The sequence below is a fragment of the Saccostrea echinata genome, unplaced genomic scaffold (assembly GCF_033153115.1).
Source record: "Saccostrea echinata isolate AGI-Se365-2 ecotype Australia unplaced genomic scaffold, CSIRO_AGI_Sech_v1 ptg000001l, whole genome shotgun sequence".
Lineage (NCBI taxonomy): Eukaryota > Metazoa > Mollusca > Bivalvia > Ostreida > Ostreidae > Saccostrea > Saccostrea echinata.
In genome coordinates this window covers 38,297,214-38,322,473 of record NW_026889750.1, presented here as the reverse complement: position 1 = coordinate 38,322,473, position 25,260 = coordinate 38,297,214, and the positions used below count along the sequence as shown (strand labels likewise).

Here is a 25,260-nt window from a genome sequence, read left to right as displayed (position 1 = left end):
TTTATTCTTATGTCAGTATAAATAATCGTATAAAATAATAGTTTAAGTACGTAAAATAATTGCATTATTGATCTGAACTTCATCGTATGTTTCATCTTGTTCATTGATTTAAAATCATAGTTTAATACAGATAGCTAAAAATAATATTTTTTTTTAAAAATCAGGGCTCGAACTAGTTTTTAATGTAAGTTGAATTCTTAAGAAATAAATGGATGTAAATGTTCTGAATGACTGTCTCACAATTAACTCTCCTCGTAATTATTCCCTCATTGTCACCAATATGACACGCACTGGAGATTTCAAAGGATGCGCCATGGCATCTTGTTTGTTTATCGGTTAGTACTTTCAAAATTATAATTAATTTTTTTTTTATTCCTTGATTATAGTCAATCATGTAGCTTGTGGAAGGTCTTTTTATTACTAAAAATAATCTTGATCATTTACTTTTTTTCGGTCAAAATTTTATTGAAGTCGCAGATTGGAAATATATAATACCTCACAATAAAAATTTGCTTGGGCCGAGGTGTCTTATGTATGGGCCGAGGTGTCTTAAGTTTTGGGCCGACCAGTCGAGGCCGAGGTGTCATTGGGCCGAGATGTCAATGGGCCGAGGTGTCGTTGGGCCGAGGTGTCTGACATTCATTTCGTACATTCATGAATATAAGTTAATTCCTGGATTTGAGGTATCTGTTTAGATACTTAAAATACATATATTCTGAACATGTTGAAGAGTAGTTCTTGCACATACTTTTTCAGTAATGAACCAAAATACGTAAACACAGCATTTTTATTACGCCAAACGGTTACTCACTATAGTGAGGTACAGTACGAGTTACTGAATTTTAAACGCTGCCAAAAATGTCAGCTTCCACGAAGTTGGATTGATTGTTCTTTTCCTTGGTGTTAATTTCCTATTTAAATGTTTATGTCAAACCTTTGACCGATAATTTAGTAAGATAACATTGCAGACATCTCTTTGTAGAAAGATGAGAAAAATTTAAGTCGACTGTTTAGATAATAGTCGACATGTTTCATTTGTTATTCACCGTTATTTTCAAGCTGAAATAATTTAATTCTGGTTGTAACGCTGCATTTGATTGGATAAAAAATTAACTTTATATCGTATAAAATGGGTTGCCTACGTCACAATGACTTGCGTCAAAAACGTATCGATCCGCCTGACGTTACATTCAAATTTTGTACAAATTTAAGTCATATTTAAGGATAATCATCTTTTTTTCTTACACCAAATGAATGAAAATTAAATTATAAGGAATGAATTTAATAGCTACCCAATTTATACGGTATAAACTGGATTGGAACAGTTTACGCTTTTTTATAAACCGTTTCGCGGTTTATAAAGCATAAACTGCCCCAACCCAGTTTATACCGTATAAAATGGGTAGCTATTAAATTCATTCCTTAAATGGAGCTGGGTAGACTTTACTTTACCGGTCCCCAGATCCGCAAGATCCGCGCGCTCATTGCACTATGACGTAAGATTTACGTCACTCAATGATTAGGGTTAGTTTTGCACATTTTTCGACTGGTTATGGTTAGTCTTGTACCCACCTGAAAGAATAGGGTTAGTCCTGGCACAAGTTTTCGACTGATTAGGGATAGTCTCGCATCCATCCGAGAGATTAGGGTTAGTTCTCGCACATGAGTTAGTCTAGCATCCGCCTGGGAGATTTGGTTTAGTCCTCGCATACCATTCGAATGATTAGGGTTAGTGTCTTGTTCTTTTAGATTAATTAAGAAATTCAGTTACATCTCTATTTTTTGCAAGATCTTAATTCAGCTTCAACGTGTTTACATGAAAAAAAAAAATGGCTAAGTACGAAAGAAATGGCACTAAGCATGCACCACACACACTTCGTTGACAATTATTTTTTATCTCCTTTTCACCGAATAAACAATATTTTAAATTATTACTTTTTTTCAGAGAACGAGGTTTAAAACGAAATTTTAAACTAAACTTTTAACCGTAGAATTCGATTTTGGGGTCAAAAAGGCTTTAAACCTCATACTTTTTTTTTTATCACTCACGCGATCTCATATATATTGAAGTCGCCTACGGCGACACTATATTTTAGCGCGTTTTTCTGGAGACCGGTAAAGTTAAGTTGTTACATGGAGCTTATCATTGCATTGTAACAGCATATACCTACCTGTTCATGAAATTTTATACATACCCCTTGTTTTAGAATAGTAAGGATGGACGATGACGATGATGATTTTGGCGACTTTGGTGGATTTGAGGTATTAAATCATCATACGTTTACATGTATGATACTGTTTGCTAATGATTGTAAAAAAGAAACTGATAAATTTCAAAATACTAGAATTCTATAATTAGCCCTTTCTATGTATCTTTCATTTGTATGTATGTATATTACATGTATTTTTATGTAACAGTGGTCAGAAGGTCCATTGGCCCTTGAGAGATAGCTCAATTGGTTGAGCATCTGACTATAGTGTTTCAGGGGGTCCAGGTTCAAGTCCTTGTCTGGTCCATCACACTGATGCCATTCCATACCCTGGAAATGACAGGTGATGGAACTGCCAAGAAAGAGCCAGGGTTCGATGGTGTCTTTTGGGGGAAAAGACCTTTCAGAAGGAATGTGTCAGTCAGACAGGTTTAATAACTGATGGTCAAATAACTTTGTTGGTAGAGCACCTGCCTAGTGATTCAGAAAACCCGGGTTTGAATCTCGTCACATTTAGTGCCGTGCCATGCCCTGGAAGTGACAGGTGATAAACCTGTCAGGGAAGAGCATAAGTTGGTGCCAAGACTTTTAAGGAGAGAAGAATGTGGCAGTCAGATAGGTTCCATACCTGTTGGCCAGTAAGCTCAGTTGGTAGGGCACCTGAAGAGTAATTCAGGGGTTCCAGGTTTGAATCCTGGTCTGGTCCATCGTAATTTCTTCTCACTGGTTACTTTAGTGTCGTGCCATGCCCTGGAAGTGACAGGTAATAAAACTGTCAGGGAAGAGCATGGTTTGGTGACTTTGGGGGCAAAAACCTTTTAGGAGGGAGAAATATGGTGGTTAGGCAGGTTGATAGCTTTTGGCCAGATAGCTCAGTTGGTAGAGCACCTGATTTGTGATTCAGAGAGGCCTGGTCTGTCACATTTTTCTCCTCACTAGTTACAAAAGACTAAAATGCATATGATGTATACATGTATACTACATGATATCACATCTACTATTTCAAAAAAGGTATACATGTATATGATTTTATAAATGCATCTAATAGATAACATGTTTTAAATAAACAAAAGTTGTGGTGTTTACAAAAATTGACATTTTACAGGCAGCTGATCCTGCATTTCCAGTTGTTGATGAAATACAGCCAAGTGTGGAAGCAGGCCCTTCTCCCTGGGCGATATTAGACACAGGTAGGGAGTGTCCTAAAATGTTCATCCCTTTAATCAGATAGCAATGTTAACCACCAGCATTAACAAGTACACATATAAATCAGGAATGCTGTAACAATCGCAATGCTACTGTGGTTCTTATATGAAAGTGCCACATGAGTTATAATTTTCACCATTCGCTGAAACTTAAGGTTATGTTCTTTATTTGAATATTTTCTCAATTGAATTAAAATGACAATAAATAAACCAGTGCTTATGAATCAAAAATATTTTCAAAGGTTCTTTTTAACCTTATAACACTTCAGCTGCTCGGAGTCAGGTTGGAATGCGACCAGACTTATTGTGTGTGCAGAACCAGTTCCCTCCAGTTTTGGATCCTACAGTTCCAACCCAGCTGTCCAATGGAGATGTGTCAAACAATCAGGAACTGGCCACTCCCCCTCAGGAGTTCCCCCCTGCCCTGGACAGTCCCAATAATGTAAATTAAATATAACTGACTTTTCCGATTGACGAAGCTGTTATTTTAAACTGCATACAAAGTAAATCTTGCTCTGCTATTACAAATGAAAACACTGAGGTCATAATTGTGACCTGCAATGCAAATGGGCATTTTTAAGTTGTAATACTGTATAAAGTAATAGAATAGTAAATATATAAAAAGCTAGGCTTTGAGATGAGTTTAATAAATTTGTATTAAGGAGGCTGGGGGTCAACAAATTAACCATCAGATATAACTTAATTTTTTAGATATGATATTTTAAACTGTCAAATATCATTTGGCAAACAAAAATTTCTTATATTTAAGTTTTAAAATTTGATCATTTTTGTATATCTTTATATGGAGCTCTTCTTCTAAAAGAGATCAATATAATCTGAAAATGGCCACAACCACCCAGCCCTCTTAATCCGTTTCCTTTACAAATTAGATGAAATGTTTAATATTGAATGGCATTACCAATTCCCTAGCAGCTGAGGCTTGGAACATGAGTTCCACACACTTTATTTTTAGCTTACCTGAGCCAAAGGCTCAAATGCACTTTTCTGATTGAAAGTTGTTTATTGTCTGTTGTTGTTGTCATTTAAAAATTTTAATATTTTCATCTTTTCCAGAACCATTGGGCCAATTTCAACCAAACATGGCAAATCCTTGGGTTAACAGGATTAAAGTTTGTTCAAATGAAATGCCACATATACTTTATGTGTACCTTTTTCTGTGTGGGATAATTTATGCTATGTACGTGGTCACAAACTTTCCACGAAAATTTGTCCAAACATACTTTAAGTACATTTGAGGCATATATAGGCAATCTAAGAAAACTGAAAAATTTTCTAGATTGAACAGAAAATGTGACTCTGCAGAATTATGACTCCATGGAAAAATGTACATTTACAGTAATAAAGGATAGTGAGAATTGGATGGGGTCAATAAAAAATCTTCTTCTCAAGAACCACTGGGCCAGAATGAATGAAATAAACATTAAAGCTTCATTACATAATGTAGATTTAAATTTGTTCAAATCATGACCCCAGGGGATAGGGTGGGGCAACAATGGGTGATCAAAGTTTTACATAGGAATACAAAGGAAAATTCTTTATAAATCTTCTCCTGAAGAATAGCAAAGCCATGATTAGTCATACATGTATTTATATGGAAGCATCCTCAGGTATTGTATATTCAAGTTTGTACAAATCATAGCCCTTGAAGGGCCACAATGGACTATCAAAGTTTTACACAAGTACATAGGAACATATAGGAAAAAATTTCTCAATAACAGCAAAGTTGTGATTAGTCATATTAATATGGGTGCATTCTCATATAGTGTAGATTTTAATTTGTTCAAATCATGAACCCTTGGGTAGGTTGGGGCCACAATGGGTGATCAAAATTTTAGATAAGAATACATGGGAAAAATCTTTAAAAATCTTCTGCTTGATTTTTCATATTTATATGGAGGCATCCTCAGGTAAAGTCGATTCAAGTTTGTTCAAATCATGAGCCCCTGGGATGGGTTGGGGCTACAATATGTGATCAAAGTTTTTCATAGGAATGTAGGGGGGGGGGGGGATCTGCTGATGAAGAACAGCAGGGCCATATGGACTCAGGTGAGTGTTGTGGCCCATGGGCCATGTGGTTACAAGTGTGTATCATTTTGGAAAAAAAATTGTAGGGGGAATGAATATAGTTTTACAAAATTAAACCCCAAGCAAAGATGATCAATGGCAAGGGTACAATGTGCATGCATGGATCTTTCCAACAACATATATTTTCATCATGTAAATCATGAGCCCCTGGGATGGGTTGGGGCTACAATATGTGATCAAAGTTTTTCATAGGAATGTAGGGGGGGGGGGGGGGGGGGGGATCTGCTGATGAAGAACAGCAGGGCCATATGGACTCAGGTGAGTGTTGTGGCCCATGGGCCATGTGGTTACAAGTGTGTATCATTTTGGAAAAAAAATTGTAGGGGGAATGAATATAGTTTTACAAAATTAAACCCCAAGCAAAGATGATCAATGGCAAGGGTACAATGTGCATGCATGGATCTTTCAAACAACATATATTTTCATCATGTAAGGTCAATGTGTGTGTATGTTTGTAATAAGTTTGTTATATGTTGTATACTGATTACTCCCTTGAAGTGCTTGGATACATGCACATGTACTTATTTTTAGCTATATGGTTATTTTATCTTTTAAAAATATAAACTGTACACTTGTATTTATAGAATGCAGCATCCATAGTAAATGACATTCTGGATGGCAGTTTCAATCGAACAGCTGAGCCTAATTCTCAGAATTCTCATCCAAATGGAGAAGCCAGTGCCCCTGTTGTACCTGACATTCAGGAAACAAATGGTATAGAGACTTCCAAATCTGAAACATTCCAATCCCACAATTCTCAAACAGGAAATAGTGAAGAGCTTTCATTGCCAGTCCAGAGACAAGAGTCTGCTGCTCAAGCAGAACAGAGCAGCACATCCCAGGCATTCCAGGTGCACACCTCTACAACAAAAGATAATGATGCCAGATTAGGAGGCGAATTAAATGTTGTTGAGATGGAAGTTCCCCAGAAACCAGATACTAATGTTGTAGTGCCCCCTGTTCTCTCTCATGTAAGTTCATCAATGTGGTCATTCTTCTAAAGGGGTTAGGAGAAGTATAATTTGTAAATTGTTGTTATATATACATGTATTGTAAAAATTAATATGGAAAAAATTAAAAAATTTTAAAATTAATTTGTTTGTATTTATGAGGAGTTCTGATTTCTCAATAGTTTGCCCTTTTTGGTATATATACGATGTAGAAACCACTAGCATACTATTATTAGAAGTAGCAGACATTGTACATGTATATGTATATTACAGCAACCATTGATTTCTGTAACAAGTCACCTTTTAGATTATGTTTTATAGAATGCTCGGCCTGTTGAGCAGCAACTGTGTCTCAGGCAAATTCAGCAGGAATCTACAAATGCAGTCCAAAGTGTTGTACAGGAATACAAGGTACAATGGGATATTACAAATACAGTACTCTCTCTCTCTCTCTCTATATATATATATATACATGTATATAGCTAATAAACATGATGGTGGTTAATCAGTGTCAGTCAGTATGATAAAGTGGTTCTTTACATTAAACTCGGTGATTAAAAATGTTTTAATTACGTTTTGAACTGTTTGTAAAGTATATTTGAACTTGTATCAGAATTTCCTTTTCTGCAATTTTTCAAATTTAGACTCACAATGGATGTATATATCAAGTCACATCACTATTATATACATGTAGTTATGAGTGTCATTTGAAGATTTCAGTTTGAGAATACAAAAAGTATGGGGTACTACTTATATAAATTAAAACTTCTCTGAAAGACTACATGTAGTAGAATAATGCTTGCCAATTGCTATATTATGAAATTGACAAGTAAACTGAAGAATATTCCTTTCTTGTCAGACCTTAATGCAATCCAGCTTACAGAATCACGAAGAGTCAGTCAATAGCCTTCTCCAGAAAAACAGCAAAGAGAGACAACTCCAGCTAGAGTTAGCAATAGCTCAACAGGTACTGATAGCATTTATTGTACTGTTTCACAGACCAAAGCATTTATAGGAAAAAAAGAACCATAACAAGAGGGGAAATAAGAGTTAAATTGGGATTTTTTTTTTATTTTCTAGTATATATACATTTCACTGTTAACAGAACTTGAATATTAAATTACATAAAAAGCAAAACATAAGTCTAATGAAAACCCTTATTATCCAGATGGGTGTAATAACTGCTTATTAGTCCCCTACTCATGAAATCAGAGGGGAATTATAGGTTTCCTCATAGTCTGTCTGTCTGTCCTTCCATCTGTCTGATTGTCAGTCTGTCCCATGTGGTTTTCCATGCTTTTATTTCTAAACACTTGCAGATGTTGAGCTGATTTTTGGTATGTGAATGTATGTTGATGAGTTACAAATCAAATCTGCATTTCTTTCCACTTGAGTGATTTTTTGATTGGCCTTTTTGATTTCTTGGGGGGAGCAGATTTCCAAGTTTTTTTCTATTTTCCTAAACAATTGCAGATATTGAGCTGCTCTTTGGAATGTGAGTCTACCTTGATAAGATATACATTAAGTTTGCTTTTTGTTCCGCTGAAATGATTCTTGATGGAATTAAGGCTTTTTCAATTTTTTAGCCGAACCAGATCACACTTGCCGGTAGGGAACTAGTATTGCTTATGCAATATACTAAGAATGCTTGTTTTCTTTTATTTTATCACGTTCATTTACTTGTTGTAGAATAAAGATGTGGAAACTGCTCTACAGGAAATGAGACAAAGCCTCAAAGAAGAATTTGAAAATATTGCTCAAGAATCCATTCAAAATTTTAAGGTGAACAGATTTTGTAGCTTTGTAGTGTTTTGTATAAGGGTGAATTAAAAAAAAAATGACCACCAAACTGAATTTTTTTGGCAAAATTCAAGTACTTATAACATATTTTTCACTTATATCATCATATTGCAAATGCATTCTAGTTTAAAATTCTGAAGTGGCAATAGAATAGACAATTGGATTAAAAAGTTTCAGAATTTTTATTAGTAAAATTTCTTTTGAAAAAAGAAAATATCATTACACCTTAAAAGACTTTCTAAAATACATAATCACAAGAAATTATAGATTTTTATGCTTCAAAATGGTAAAAGGGGTATAAATGATTAAACCTAGACCTTGAATGAGTATCTTCTCTTGTACATGTGACAAAAAATTGGCTTTTTTGATTGTTATTTTACATTATTTTTTCAATTCTGGTTTGAAAAGTTTTAATATGAAAAAAATATGAAGCAATAAAATTCCCCAAAATTCACTTTTTTGTCCGTTCAAGTCAATTCTTTAAATCTAAGCCAAAAAAGAATTGTTATATACAAGTTCTCTCACAAAAAATACTAGATTTTGAAGTGACCCTATATTACATTAGTCATTATTGTGTTGCACTCCTGACAACTGATATGTATTTTATTTAACATTGTTTTAAAAATTATAACACACAATAACCCATTCTTACTTTGTAAATCAATTTGTCGTGTTGATATTTTTCATCGTTTACAACAGGTTTTTCATATTTTGAAGACCTTAAAACATGATTATTTGCAAAGTGTAATATACATAAATTTTATTTAAAATATATGTGAAATGATGAAAACTATTCCCTGAATTGACTGTAAAATTTCTGTAATTTGTTGATAGATGTAGTGTTTTGAACATCAAATAGTATCAAGCATTTTTTTCAACTTATTTTTTAGTAAAGGTAGTTAAAAAACATCGGTAATTATGAAGCAGTTTTGTTGCACTCCTGACTGCAGTAAAGTTTAAAATTAAAACCATAGAACACAAAAATTCATAAAGTGTTGGCAACATCAAGTGGTAATGAAATTGTGCAATACTTATAGTCTGATACTTCATAATTAAAACAGATGAAAGTATTTAAAATTCGCATTTTATCTGGAATTATACCCTATTTTATGCCAAAAAACTAGCTTAAATGTGTATTTAGAAGATAAAATATATTTTAAAGCATATTTTCCTTTAGAGGACAAACACAGTAACCCACCAGAAAAATTCTACTCATCATTTTTTCTTTATTTTTATTCTTATTGGATGATTTATAATTCTAACATATTTGTTGCACTCCTGACCAAAGGCATTGGGGCCTTTAAAGTAGAATTGTGAAGTGAAAATTACATAAGAACTTGTTCTGTTGTTTCAGTGAAGTTGAGGAGGAAATACTTGAATTTAATGACAATGTTTTAGTGTGTTTATTTTTAAAATTCATTAAAAAAAATCACAAATAAGATAAAAACATATCTGAATTGATAAAATTGAAAAAGAAAGAAATTTAATAATAAAACTATCAATAATTTAGCATTAAATTATACAAAAAGATCATTATTAATTAATGAATACCTCTACGCATGAATAGAAGTCTTTTTGACACACAACTTGAATCTTTAAAAAAATGTGTTGCACTCCTGACCATAGAAATATGGATCTGAAGCACAGACAGATCCTGTAATTGATAAATCTATTTGGTAAAAATGTTCTTTGTGTCTTTATTTTCCAAAATAAAAATCAAAAAATCATATAATGATAATAGTTTTTTCATGCTTGGGAGCAAAACATCAAATGTTGCACTCCTGACATTTTTGGGTATGCACCTATACTTGACTCTCATTAATGCTGCTTGTGATTTATATAATATTTTTAAGTTTTAAAATGTATATCAGTTATTATTTTACACTTCCAAAATTCTTTTTTGTCTTAATTTTCTATCAGAATTTTACAATTGATGTTTTTTTGGCAACACTACATTTTTTCTGTTGCACTCCTGACATGGTATAACATTTTTTTAAACATCAACCATGACCACAACTTGATTAAACAAAAGTTATGACAGTCCACATTTAAAGCTCAATACTTTGAATATTATCAGGAAAGTCTTTATTTTCAACATTAAGCATTGTTTTTTATTTCACAGATCTCCAAAAAATATTGAAATTTCAAAATGTCACAAAAAGGTGTTGCACTCCTGACAATTTTAGCATCATTTTTGGGCATAACTTTTTTGTTAATTGAGACATCAATGAGATATTTGGCAGGTATTTAGACACTATCTAAAGACATATGCTGAGACATTTTCATTGCCTGTATTTTTAGTGTGGGTTGACAAATATGCGTTTGGTCATTTTTTTTTAATTCACCCATAACCTACATTTACTGCTTCAGAGTTCAGTTGAAGGAAAAAGACTGTTTCATTTATTGTCCATTGGCAGTCTATGGTTCTGATTTATTCTACAGGATGAAATGAAAGAAACATTAGAAAGGGAGAAGAAACAGATACTGGAAGAAATGCAATTGGATTTACAGGTTAATGATTTACAAGAGGTTATTCCTCTAGGATAGTGTCAAAGAAGCCATTGTATTTGGAATATATGCATTTGAGAAATAAATAATTGTAAAGAATTCTCTCTCAGTGCTGGAAAATGTGTATTGTTTCACTTAGTGTAAGTATAATAACAAAAACATGTTTGAAAAAAGCTTTTTTTATTTCCATTTCTTCCGTACTTGGTCTCCTTACTCAAAAATGTAAAGATACATGTATAGAAAAATAATGGAGTAAATGTGCATAACAGATGAAGTGGAGACAGATATTTGATTCACTGGTATGTAAAACTAAATTATTACAGAAGGAAAAGGATTGCATTAATGATCTTGTACAGGAAGCAGTCACAGCAGAACGGGAACGAGGTGCACAGCAATTGGCAGACCAAAAGGTAAAACCCTCAATTTCAAGAATTTATTTAAGGAAAAATAATATATACATTCACTGATTCTTTTTAACTAGGTGCATGTGAGTTGTAAATATTGGCTAATTCCATACCTAAGTCTTTGATATAATTTATTAGAATTATTCAAGTAAGATGTGTGTTATTTTCTGAATGAATGACTCCCATTTATATACTTGTTTGTATTTAATATATAAGAGAGAAAAATGGTATCTTTCATAAAATTAATCTTATTTGTAATTTGAAAATGTAGTAGAACACCGGAAGATTAATATGATTTCTTTGCAAGAAGGCAGTGTCTAATTGCCTGAGCTTTTGGGGATTATGGGTGTCTCTTTTTCTTCATTGTAAACTTTGTTGTTTTCCTCTATAGAATAAAATACTGATAGGTTTCTCTGTGGTCAAATTAATATTCATTTTGTTAAACCAAGACAGTATGGAGAAATAACATGAATACTGTGAAAGAAGATAGGAAGATTCCTGGTTTGTGACTTTAAAGATAGTAGCAGTTAGTCAAGCGATCTGCTCAATCTCACTAAAATTAAATCCTGCACACTCCCATATTGTATTATGTCACAGCAGCAAAACACAATATGGGTGCATGAAGGATCTAATTTTAATTAGATTTCCAAGCTGCTAGACTAGATATCTAGGTCTATTAAGAGCACTATATGAATTATAAATGCTTGTTATCCCAATGTAGCAGCTAGGTTAGATATAGTTAAAGTTTGTAGCTCGATCTACAAAGAGTTTCATGACCTTGTTATCCCAAAGGAGCAGCTACAAATGTAGGTTACGTATAGTTAAAGTTTGTAGCTCTACATAGAGTTTCATGACCTCTATGATCTTGAACCTAGTCCTGGTGTTTTGTCTTGGTAAATTTACATACATATACATTTCTAACTGTTTTCTCCTTATCATTTCATGACATATTTGTGCGTTATTTAAGATTCTGTGGAAGTATTAAAAGCCTCCTTACCCTAACTAATCCATAACAAATAAGAGCTATCTGAAAATTATTTTGTTTTTCCTTTGGGACTTGTGGTCTTTGAATGTGACTTAACTCTATACAATCAGTATTTGTTGGTTTTATCATTGCAGGATCAGTTCCTCCAGCTTATAGGGGAAGCAAGACAAGAATCTCTCAGCCAAACCCAGAATTTACTGGAGCAAGAAAGGAAACAGTTTCAGGTAGGTACACTTTAGAATTAAAGAAAAAAAAAAAGACTTTAACTATATACATGTATTTTATGATTGTAAGGAGTTATTCAAGAATTAAAGAAAAATACTACAACTTCCTATGTTGGACATATTGCTTCTGTTCAAGATTAATATTTTAAGATGTAGACAAATGCTTGTATTTGATTTTAGTATGTTAGAAACTACTTTTGAGTGGAATAAAGGAGCCTTGAAATGTTGTTATTACAAATGTACTCCTTGTGATCTTTATATGATGTATAAGTAAAAATACTGCTCTGTGACTCTTATTTTAATTTATTTTAATTTATATGTAAATTTCAGGAAAAGCTAAAACAGCATTTGGAGGAAGAGAGGAAATCTCATAAGGAGTCTATGGACCGTGTCATTGAATTTGCCAATCAAGAAATGCGGACATATCTACAGCAGAATCGACAGGTCAGTTTGTCGTGCAGTAGACATCATTCATAACCCTGTCATCTGACACAGGAATTTAAATCTTTCCATGTGAAAAACTATATGTAGGTTAATAGGGATGAAAAAATATTTATGGAGGTTCAAAATCATAGAAGTTTAACAAATAATGATTTCTTTTTCTTCATTGAAGTCATAAATGAAGGAAATTTCAAAGATTAAATGATACTGGAAAGCCAGGCTTATTTTTCAAGAAAAAAATTGTGTACACATTACAGAGATGAATGTATAATCCCTATTTTGCAGGATTACACTATATATTTAAAGTTGTCCAGCTTGAAAATCTTGTACATGTATGTAGTACATGTCATGCAAGAAATTTACAATTCCCTCTTTTCAAATGGTAACATTAGTGTTTGGTTCAAACATTCTTTTTGGGAAAATTGTCGAAAAAATTTGCCTTTTTTTACAAACACTATACAGGAATGTTAGTATATTTTGTAAGTAAAAAAAGAAATGAAATATAATGACAATTGGGTGTATTAATTACAGCATATCAACAGTAGAGCGCCATGTAAGATCGGGAGGTTTATTCATGATTCAATATACAATAATATTAATGTTCATGATTCAATAAAACAGTTGAAATTCTTTATTCTTTTATGTAGATCACCAAAAATAGAATATAAATGACTTCCCAACTTCTATAAAAGCAGTGGGGGAGTCGGCCCACTTTCTTGAATTTCTATTTTTGCATAGAAAAGAATGATGCGGTATTCATTGATTCAGAATCCTTATTCCATTTTTTCCACAACCATGTGAATTCTGTAGATTTTATCTGATGATGAAATTCATTTCAATATAGAAGCACAAGAGGCAATCAGAAGTTAGAAGGTTATTCCCTATTCCCTATTGACTATTCGAATGGCGAACCGGATGCTGCTACCGGTTCCCTATTCAAATTACCGTAAGTGTCCTAATAATTTTTTTTCGAAAAACTTGAATAACTCATTATAATACATGTTAAAGAAGCAAATCAAAGACATCACTTAAAAAGGAAGAATGAGGACCCCAAACCAATGTAGCTAGCCTGACCAAAATGATGACAATGGATAGAAAAGGTAAACCTTGAACCAGGAGCTGGTTAACACCCTGGATCCCATATTTAGACCTTCATCGTTTTACAGGGGAGGGGTCTGGGAGGGACCCCTTGACTGTCAAAAGGAATTGAGTTTACAAGAGCGGTAACCCATTTAGCTAGCCCGGTCAAAATTGGAAAAATCCCGTATAATACAGTTATAAGAGTCCATAGTTCTAGGGGCTGGCTAACACCCTGGATCCCATATTTTGAGCTTCATCGTTTTACAGGGGAAGGGTCTGGGAGGGGCCCCTTGACTGTCAAAAGGAATTGAGTTTACAAGAGCGGTAACCCATTTAGCTAGCCCGGTCAAAATTGGAAAAATCCCGTATAATACAGTTATAAGAGTCCATAGTTCTAGGGGCTGGCTAACATCCTGGATCCCATATTTTGAGCTTCATCTTTTTACAGGGGAAGGGTCTGGGAGGGACCCCTTGACTGTCAAAAGGAATTGAGTTTACAAGAGCGGTAACCCATTTAGCTAGCCCGGTCAAAATTGGAAAAATCCCGTATAATACAGTTATAAGAGTCCATAGTTCTAGGGGCTGGCTAACACCCTGGATCCCATATTTTGAGCTTCATCTTTTTACAGGGGAAGGGTCTGGGAGGGACCCCTTGACTGTCAAAAGGAATTGAGTTTACAAGAGCGGTAACCCATTTAGCTAGCCCGGTCAAAATTGGAAAAATCCCGTATAATACAGTTATAAGAGTCCATAGTTCTAGGGGCTGGCTAACACCCTGGATCCCATATTTTGAGCTTCATCTTTTTACAGGGGAAGGGTCTGGGAGGGACCCCTTGACTGTCAAAAGGAATTGAGTTTACAAGAGCGGTAACCCATTTAGCTAGCCCGGTCAAAATTGGAAAAATCCCGTATAATACAGTTATAAGAGTCCATAGTTCTAGGGGCTGGCTAACACCCTGGATCCCATATTTTGAGCTTCATCTTTTTACAGGGGAAGGGTCTGGGAGGGACCCCTTGACTGTCAAAAGGAATTGAGTTTACAAGAGCGGTAACCCATTTAGCTAGCCCGGTCAAAATTGGAAAAATCCCGTATAATACAGTTATAAGAGTCCATAGTTCTAGGGGCTGGCTAACACCCTGGATCCCATATTTTGAGCTTCATCTTTTTACAGGGGAAGGGTCTGGGAGGGACCCCTTGACTGTCAAAAGGAATTGAGTTTACAAGAGCGGTAACCCATTTAGCTAGCCCGGTCAAAATTGGAAAAATCCCGTATAATACAGTTATAAGAGTCCATAGTTCTAGGGGCTGGCTAACACCCTGGATCCCATATTTTGAGCTTCATCTTTTTACAGGGGAAGGGTCTGGGAGGGACCCCTTGACTGTCAAAAGGAATTGAGTTTACAAGAGCGGTAACCCATTTAGCTAGCCCGGTCAAAATTGGAAAAATCCCGTATAATACAGTTATAAGAGTCCATAGTTCTAGGGGCTGGCTAACACCCTGGATCCCATATTTTGAGCTTCATCTTTTTACAGGGGAAGGGTCTGGGAGGGACCCCTTGACTGTCAAAAGGAATTGAGTTTACAAGAGCGGTAACCCATTTAGCTAGCCCGGTCAAAATTGGATAAATCCCGTATAATACAGTTATAAGAGTCCATAGTTCTAGGGGCTGGCTAACACCCTGGATCCCATATTTTGAGCTTCATCTTTTTACAGGGGAAGGGTCTGGGAGGGACCCCTTGACTGTCAAAAGGAATTGAGTTTACAAGAGCGGTAACCCATTTAGCTAGCCCGGTCAAAATTGGAAAAATCCCGTATAATACAGTTATAAGAGTCCATAGTTCTAGGGGCTGGCTAACACCCTGGATCCCATATTTTGAGCTTCATCTTTTTACAGGGGAAGGGTCTGGGAGGGACCCCTTGACTGTCAAAAGGAATTGAGTTTACAAGAGCGGTAACTCATTTAGCTAGCCTGGTCAAAATTGGAAAAATCCCGTATAATACAGTTATAAGAGTCCATAGTTCTAGGGGCTGGCTAACACCCTGGATCCCATATTTTGAGCTTCATCTTTTTACAGGGGAAGGGTCTGGGAGGGACCCCTTGACTGTCAAAAGGAATTGAGTTTACAAGAGCGGTAACCCATTTAGCTAGCCCGGTCAAAATTGGAAAAATCCCGTATAATACTTTCTTAGTTTAAGTTTTTGAATAAACATCGGGTTCGGAAAGACTGAAATCAAAATACACGTGGGCATTATAGACAGAAGCCTCCTTGCATCCTTCTAATTACGCTTCATGAATTTTGAATTTGCGATAAATATGCAACCTGTAAATTGTTACAGACGTATTTTCTTTCGTCTATGTATTTAAAGAAACACTGCACAAACAAAGACAATGACAGAAAACAGAAACTTCATTTTTGAGTAGCACTATCTGCGTGGTCAATGAATGAACTCCTGTGAACCCGTCTCAACCGAAAGAACTACGCACGCTAACCCCCGATTTTCGCCTATACTTTACACCCATTTAAATTAATATTAATGACAATTATGTCCTTAAAAAAATTTCCAATGCAAAAATTAATTTAATAGTAATTGATCAATAGATTTAACACCAGTGCCAAATAGTTTATCACTGTTAATGACAGGGCTTTTTAGAGGTTTCTTTTTTGGGGGGGGGGGGGTAAACAATGATATCCATTGAGGCTCTAAACCTCACCGGGCTTTTAAATACTCATGGATATGGATAAATGTCCTTTTAATCTTTCCGTGTATTATGTTTAACTCACGTATAATCAAACATATGAGGTTGATAAAACACCATTTTTAGATGTAAACGTTTTTGAAATTGGTGATAACGTGAACAAATTTGCAATAAACATATGTTCCCCGTGAAACAACAAAGAATATGGTATTTTTGTTTTTCGGGAAAGGGGGAATGTCCTTTCAAAATATTTTCCTTTTAATTTCTGTGGATTTCTAATGTGAAAAAAAGTTTTACTAAAATTATAAACTTCTTTCTGTATTACATGTAAGTGTCGAAATAAATTGTGATTTGTAAAAATTCATACAAATATTTACGTAAGTATGAAAAATCATTCACGTATGTTTACTTCTGAAAATGGACTTGTAGTTATGTGGCAGAACAATATTTTCGTTCGCAGTTCTTTGAATATTCCTGCAACTTTCTATTTTAAAATAAATTCAGAAGGAAAAAAAAATCCGAATTGCCTTGAAGACCTATCCATTTGATGTCCATTAAATGTACGTAATTACAAATTTGGGTTGTATGGGTTATTTAAAGTGAAGATTCCAAATTTAAGGCAAATCCTGCAATTTCAAAAAAAAGGGGGGGGGGGGCAAAAATATTTTTGAAGCGTAGTAGATCATATCCAATATTTTTTTTATTTAAATAGACAAGTGTATTATTCAATACTGTGTATTATTCAATACAAGATGTTCCTTTGATATCTAATATTTTAACTCGACAAAGCTTATAAACCTTTTTAAACGCATGTTTTTTCTTATACGATGACAGATATTTAACATGATCATATTCGAAAAAATGCACAGAACTTCTAGGCCATTAAATTCCCTCCAAGAATTTTCTTACGTCATGCTCTCAAAATCGTTGTGAAATATAATCAAAAAATTAAACAAGTCTAATTATTTTCCAGTTTATTTCTACTTATATTAAGCGGCAATGCCTTACTTTAGCGCATCATTGCGGTTTTATTAATTGCGTTATTAATTATAAATTATCTTCATTTCTTAAAAAAGACTTATAACATATATCTATCTGTATCATTTAATCAAGTAGTGTGTAACAAGTAATTAATTTCAATACTTTTATCAATTATTACATTTCAGATAAAGAAAATCATTATCAATAAGTGAAGTCAGTGCATTTTGTTCAAAATTTTAACCAAAAATTCCATTCCAAAAATGCCCATTTCAAAACATTACTATAATAATTCATATAATTATCAAGTCTTGAGGATGGGATGGGGTAGCATGAGGGGTGTATGGTGATTTACTTATAAGATAGACAACGCAGAGTGTAAAATATATTATACTTATTACTTACTTATATGTACTAAGAACATATTGTGATGATGTGTTAAAACGTAAGACGTTATGGGTTGTAAAGGTAAAGAAGGCGTTGATTTATGAGTTTTGCGTGTGTGTGTTTGGGGGGGGGGGGGTGTCATAAATCTAGTTGACTTCATTTTGTAATTTCATCTTTTTCCAGAAATCGTTCTCTGCAAGTATTTTAATTGACTGATGTAATCTGATGGCTAGAATCTAACTGTACGTGAAAATTGTAGTCCCCGGCGTAGAAGTCCTCAATATTCCTGAACCCGATGTTTAAAGATTCTCAAGATTTGAGTGGCGGATCTCACAAATTCAAATTCCAAATCACCAATCATGTTGAGCCCGAAGTTTATTGACGCAATATACAAATAAGAGGTCCGTGGGCTAAATCCTTTACCCGAGTTATTTGGTTAGTGAAAAGCAGAAATCAGTTTAGCATTGAAAAGTTTAAATCTAAAAGAGGCCTCACCCAACCCCAAATGGAGAGAGGGATAAGATCTGAACAAATCTACACTAACTGAAGATATTTCCATATTTATATGACTATAATCATGGCTTTAAAAGATTTCTTATAAATTTGTCTTATATATTCCATGTGAAACACTGATCTTTTATTGTGGCCCCGTCCTATCCCCTGGTGTCATCATTTGAAGAAGCTTGAATCTAAACTACCTGAAGATGCTTAAATATTAATATGACCAATCATTCCTTTATTTGTTGTTCTTGAGGAGAAGATATTTAAGGATTTTTCTTGTATATTCCTATTTAAAACTTAGATCGCTTAACATGGCCCCACCCTAGCCCTAAGGGCCATGATTTGAAAAATCTTGAATCTACACTACCTGAGGATGCTTCCTTATAAATTTTACTAATCATGGCTTTGCTTTTCTTGACAAAAGAATTTTATCAAGCCTATATGTAATGAGGCTTTCACATATGTTTCTTTTTTTTTTTTTGTCCCAGTGGTTTTTGAGAAGAAGAAAAATTTAAATGATGCCATTAAATTTTAACTGTTTCTCCCCTTGAAAGTGAGCGTGACACTTCCTGTGAACAAAATTAAATCCCCTTCAACCAAGAATGCTTTCTGGAAAGTTTGGTTGAAAATAGTTCAATGTTTCTTGAGATGAATTCGAAAATGTCGATATAGCTACACACTAAGACGGACGACGGACACTCTTCGATCAGAAAAAACTCACTTGAGCCGTCGGCTCAGGTCAGCTTAAAAGTAAGGGGCAAATCTAAAAAGCTACAAATGGTACACTTAACTTTTTTCCCACAGAGTTAGAAGTTGACTACAACGCTATATATTAGGAATGACAATTTGTAACCGGTTACTCGATGGGAACGATGGTAATCGGCTAGAAAATCTGTGATCGGTTAGTCAAAAAAAAATGGGAATTTAAGCATAATTTCCTATATTCAATTAAAATTATTTAAAGTTCTGAAATGTAAGCATGTTCACACATCTATTAAAGCTGATTCGGAGATAATTAAGGTTCTCCGAATTGACATCGAGGGGTAATCTGCCAGTTTGTGAGATGTTAACTGTGAACTGATTATAATGAGTATCTTACCACTTCTATCATTTGCAGTTACCTATCAAATTATATTGTAAATTAAGCATTTAGCACCGACTCAGTTCTGATTATCCATATATCATTATTTTTTGTCTGTTAAAATTGAAATAAAATATATAATAACACCCTTTTAGTCCTCTTGTTTATTTCAATAGAGTCTGCATGTTAAAATAGAATTTTTGATACGATTAACCGATTAATCGGTCGGGAGTCCAACGTTAACCGATTCGTAATTCTGTATTCCATTGTATGGTGTACAATGGAATATTGTACACCATACAATGGTGTACAATTGTCGACTTGTCAGATGTTATTGTTGTCTTGTCAGATAATTATGTCGACTTGTCAGATTTTTAGGTCACCTGAGTCACTCAGGTGACCTATTGCTATCAGTTTACGTCCGTCGGCGTGCGTCGTGCGTTAACATTTGAACATTTTTAGCTTCTTCTCTGAAACCGCTTAACCAATTTCAACTAAATTTGGCATATAGCATCTATGGGTGAAGGGGATCAAAAATTGAGAATTTCATGGTCCCTGCGCCCCTGCGGCCTGAGGGGTGAGGCTAAAACCACCAAAATTAATGCGATCTTTAAAAATCTTCTTCTTTACTCCTGGACATCAAGCAGTCAAACTGTTGGCATGATTGTAATAAACATTTAGCCCTCTACCAAAATTTTGAAATTCTTGGGGTTCTGGTGCTAGGGCGGGGCTTTATAGATCATATAGTGAAAGTGTATTATTCCTTTGAAAATCTTCTTCTCTGCCCCTGGGTATTAGATAAAGTAGCTAAGTACAGAGTTATGATGAGCAAGAGTGCCTCTTCCAAAATTGGGAATTTCATGGCCTTAGTCAGGGATTCAGGTGTTAGGGAGGGGCTCTATTGACTATATAGTGAAAAAGCATTAATCCTTTGAAAATCTTTTTCTCTGCTCCTGGGTATTAAATAAACTAACTAAGAACATAGTTATGATAAGCATGGCTGCCTTTTCAGAAATTTTGAATTTCATGGCCCCTGGGTCAGGGGTTCAGGTGTTAGGGCGGGGCTCTATTGATTATATAGTAAAATTGCATTTATTCTTTGAAAATCTTCTCTGCTCCTGGATATTAAATAAACTAGGTACACAGATATGATGAGCATGGTTGCCTCTTCCAAAATTGTGAATTTCATGGCCCCTGGGTCAGGGGTTCTGGTGTTAGGGCAGGGCTCTATTGATTATATGGGGAAAATGCATAAATTCTTTCAAAATCTTCTCTGCTCCTGGGTATTATTCAAATAAAGGAAGTGCATGGTATGATAAGGAAGAATGCCTCTTCCAAAATTGTGAAATTCATTGCCCCTGGGTCAAGGGTTCTGGTAAAGAGGGGGGGGGGGTGACTCTATTGATTATATGGTGAAAATGCATGATTTCTTTCAAAATATTTTTTCTACTACTGGTTCTAAAGCAAAGAAACAAGTGTATAGTTATGATGAACAAGGGTGCTTCTTCCAGAATTGTGAGTTCATGGCCCCTGGGTCAGATGTTCTGGTGTAAGGGTGGGGCTTTATTTATTTAATAATATACTGGAAATGCATTTCTTTGAAAATCTTCTATGCTTCTGGGCATATTCGAGGCAAACAGAGTAAAAGTTTTAACATGCAAAGGTATTTTTACCAGAATATTGAACACCTGAACCATTTAGTCAAGTGTTCTGGACATGGCCAAGGCTCTCTTATCTTGTATTCTGCTAAGCAAAGTTATTCCCCTTTGCCATTCACCTTTGATAATTAATCACTGTAAACAATGTATTTGAAAGGTCAATAAAATACGAGAATTATGCAAGAATATTTATTGTATAATACTAAAAGTACTTTCATAGTTTTAATGATCAGGTAGACTTGGAAGTAATAGATGAATAAAAATGAGACAAAAATAACTTATCTTTTTAAATGTTCTTCAAAGGCCAAGAGAGGCCAATGTGAGAAGTACATGTAATAATATGGGATTAAAAAATAGACATTTTGTTAATAGTGTGCATGGTAATAGTGATAAATTGAGAACAGATAGATACTAGACCAATTATGTTGTTGATGCTAATCATACTATTTTTCTTGCTTTTGGGCAACAAAGCTTCATTTATCAGTTTATGGATCCTCTAAATTGTTGTATTGTACTCAGGTGACCGTAAAGGCCCTTCGGCCTCTTGTTTTGTGTACTTGTCACTTATTCACGAGTTCAAAAATTCAACATAAAAAATGTGTCCATGCCCAGATTAGGCCATCAGTTGACAACATATTTTTCTGACAAGTCAACATAAGTCTCTGAAAAGTCAACATAAAGATCTGACAAGTCAATATAAAGATCTGACAAGTCGATATATTATTGACAAGTCAACAAAATTTTCTGACAAGTCGACAACATAATATTCTATAAATCAATATCATTATCTGACAAGTCAACATAACATCTGACAAGCCGACCTGTCAGAAAATTATGTCGACTTGTCAGATAATGATGTCGACTTGTCAGAATATTATGTAGACTTATCAGATATTATATAGACTTGTCAGATATTATGATGAAAAGTAGATGTCAGTTAGTGGCCTTAACATGCTGTAATAACAAGATAAGCTGTCAAACTGTTAGCATGATTGTAATAAGCATTGAGTCCTCTACCTTAATGAAATTCATGGCCCCATGTTAGGAGTCTGGTGCTAGGGTTGGCTATGTTGAATTTAAACGTATAATGAAAATGCTTTTAAAATCTTCTCCTCTGCTCCTGGGTATTAAGCAAACAAACCAAATGCATATTTATGATAAGCAAAGGTGACTCTTCCAAATTTGTGAATTTTATTGCCCTTGGGCCAGGGGTTCTGGTGTAAGGGTGGGGCTCTATTGTTTTATAGTGAAAATGCATTAATTAATTCCGTGAAACTTCTATGCTTCTGGGTATTATGTCGATGTATGCCGATGATCTAAGTACATAGTTATAAAGAACAAGGGTGCTTCTTCCAGAATTGTGAATTTCAAGGGGTCAGAGGTACCTGGGGTTGGTTGGTTAATGATTAATGAATTAATGCTTTGAAATCTGCTCCTTGGTATTAATCAAACATTAATGATGAGCAAGGGTGCCTTTTCATAATTGTGAAATATGTGGCCCCTGCAGGGTCAGGGGTTCCTTTGGGGTGGGACACTACTTTTTATAATACAAATGCATTTTCTCTTTCTTCCTCTGCTCTGCCTCTGGGTATTACGTAATAAAACTAATATGGGATCCAGGGTGTTAGCCAGCCCCTAGAACTATGGACTCTTATAACTGTATTATACGGGATTTTTCCAATTTTGATCGGGCTAGCTAAATGGGTTACCGCTCTTGTAAACTCAATTCCTTTTGACAGTCAAGGGGTCCCTCCCAGACCCCTCCCCTGTAAAAAGATGAAGGTCAAAATATGGGATCCAGGGTGTTAGCCAGCCCCTAGAACTATGGACTCTTATAACTGTATTATACGGGATTTTTCCAATTTTGATCGGGCTAGCTAAATGGGTTACCGCTCTTGTAAACTCAATTCCTTTTGACAGTCAAGGGGTCCCTCCCAGACCCCTCCCCTGTAAAAAGATGAAGGTCAAAATATGGGATCCAGGGTGTTAGCCAGCCCCTAGAACTATGGACTCTTATAACTGTATTATACGGGATTTTTCCAATTTTGACCGGGCTAGCTAAATGGGTTACCGCTCTTGTAAACTCAATTCCTTTTGACAGTCAAGGGGTCCCTCCCAGACCCCTCCCCTGTAAAAAGATGAAGGTCAAAATATGGGATCCAGGGTGTTAGCCAGCCCCTAGAACTATGGACTCTTATAACTGTATTATACGGGATTTTTCCAATTTTGACCGGGCTAGCTAAATGGGTTCCCGCTCTTGTAAACTCAATTTCTTTTGACAGTCAAGGGGTCCCTCCCAGATCCCTCCCCTGTAAAAAGATGAAGGTCAAAATATGGGATCCAGGGTGTTAGCCAGCCCCTAGAACTATGGACTCTTATAACTGTATTATACGGGATTTTTCCAATTTTGACCGGGCTAGCTAAATGGGTTACCGCTCTTGTAAACTCAATTCCTTTTGACAGTCAAGGGGCCCCTCCCAGACCCTTCCCCTGTAAAACGATGAAGCTCAAAATATGGGATCCAGGGTGTTAGCCAGCCCCTAGAACTATGGACTCTTATAACTGTATTATACGGGATTTTTCCAATTTTGACCGGGCTAGCTAAATGGGTTACCGCTCTTGTAAACTCAATTCCTTTTGACAGTCAAGGGGTCCCTCCCAGACCCCTCCCCTGTAAAACGATGAAGGTCTAAATATGGGATCCAGGGTGTTAACCAGCTCCTGGTTCAAGGTTTACCTTTTCTATCCATTGTCATCATTTTGGTCAGGCTAGCTACATTGGTTTGGGGTCCTCATTCTTCCTTTTTAAGTGATGTCTTTGATTTGCTTCTTTAACATGTATTATAATGAGTTATTCAAGTTTTTCGAAAAAAAATTATTAGGACACTTACGGTAATTTGAATAGGGAACCGGTAGCAGCATCCGGTTCGCCATTCGAATAGTCAATAGGGAATAGGGAATAGCCTTCTAACTTCTGATTGCCAGCACAAGGTGATATTTCTTTTGAAAAAAATTTCTTTTTCATTTGACCAAATTAAAGGTCAAGGTCATGTATTGCAAAGACCAACGGTGGCTATTATATTGTTGACAGGATGCACAATCATCTTGTTACATGATTCCACTTAAAAACACATGATTAAACATGAACAATCGTTCATGCACATGATTTGACACATTGCAAGAACAATTAAGATTGATTATGCAAATGCAGGATTCTTCAAGCAAAATGGTTAAAACAATTTAAGAATACATGAAATGTAAATAGGGTAAGTATTTTTGAAAGATTTTTTTTTATACTCTTTTTAGACTAGATGTTTAACTATTAGAAAAGTTAAAAAAAAATGAAGTAAGCTTTGTTCACAATTACTAAAGTTATGATGATCCACTGTGGCATAATTCATCATATTAGATTAGAAAGTCATAGATCTTGAAATCTTGATTCTTTAAATGCTAAATATGCTGCAGTTATAAATTATAAATAAGATCCAGGGCATCTACACCATGAAAACAATTATCGTTATCATTATATTTTAAAAATATCAGTATACGTGTACCTCTCTGATGTATGGATATATAAAGAAAAACCATGACAAGGATTAAAGTAAACATAGCAAAAAGTCTGCATGAAGTTTCAACACCTTTTGTTTTCATATGTGGCTACCTTTTATTGTAGATGGATAGACAATTGCACCAAAGACAGCATGCTAGCTTGGATGTGTTCTTAAATAGTGCCAGGCAACAGTTAAAACTCTTGATGGAAAATGATACCATGTTACCTAGTGAAGGAGAGTGCGGGGAAGAAAAAAGTAACACAGAAGGAAAAGACTCCTCAAATGATACATGATGATTCAACTCACTGTCTGTATGTGAAATTAAACAGGCTTTTTCAAATATGAAGACTAAATGGATATTTAATTTGATTTGTTCATACTGTCAAATATAATCTATATGTTATTTGCTTATTAAGGGTGGTATTTTGAATAAGCAGCTTTTTTAAAAAATGTTACAGTACTTTGTATAGAAAAGTTTTTATTTTACTTTT

At 34.9% G+C, this 25,260-nt stretch overlaps 1 protein-coding gene across 1 annotated transcript; it reads left to right on the top strand.

The window, feature by feature from the left end:
* The first annotated feature begins 865 nt into the window (after positions 1–865).
* On the top strand, positions 866–25,260 carry LOC133179080 (inner centromere protein-like). Its single transcript, XM_061313812.1, has 13 exons — positions 866–951; positions 2,208–2,262; positions 3,316–3,400; positions 3,685–3,857; positions 6,106–6,492; positions 6,793–6,882; positions 7,331–7,438; positions 8,161–8,253; positions 10,714–10,782; positions 11,103–11,189; positions 12,303–12,392; positions 12,723–12,836; positions 24,892–25,260. Exons 2-13 carry the CDS (start codon positions 2,218–2,220, stop codon positions 25,060–25,062), a joined length of 1,512 nt encoding a protein of 503 aa, XP_061169796.1. The 5' UTR covers positions 866–951; positions 2,208–2,217; the 3' UTR covers positions 25,063–25,260.

Excerpts from the sequence above, each read along its gene's own strand:
- LOC133179080 (XM_061313812.1), top strand. The coding sequence starts at position 2,218 with ATGGACGATGACGATGATGATTTTGGCGACTTTGGTGGATTTGAG. Across the intron at positions 3,858-6,105 it reads CCCTGGACAGTCCCAATAAT|AATGCAGCATCCATAGTAAA; the intron begins GTAAATTAAATA and ends TTGTATTTATAG. Across the intron at positions 6,883-7,330 it reads GTGTTGTACAGGAATACAAG|ACCTTAATGCAATCCAGCTT; the intron begins GTACAATGGGAT and ends CTTTCTTGTCAG.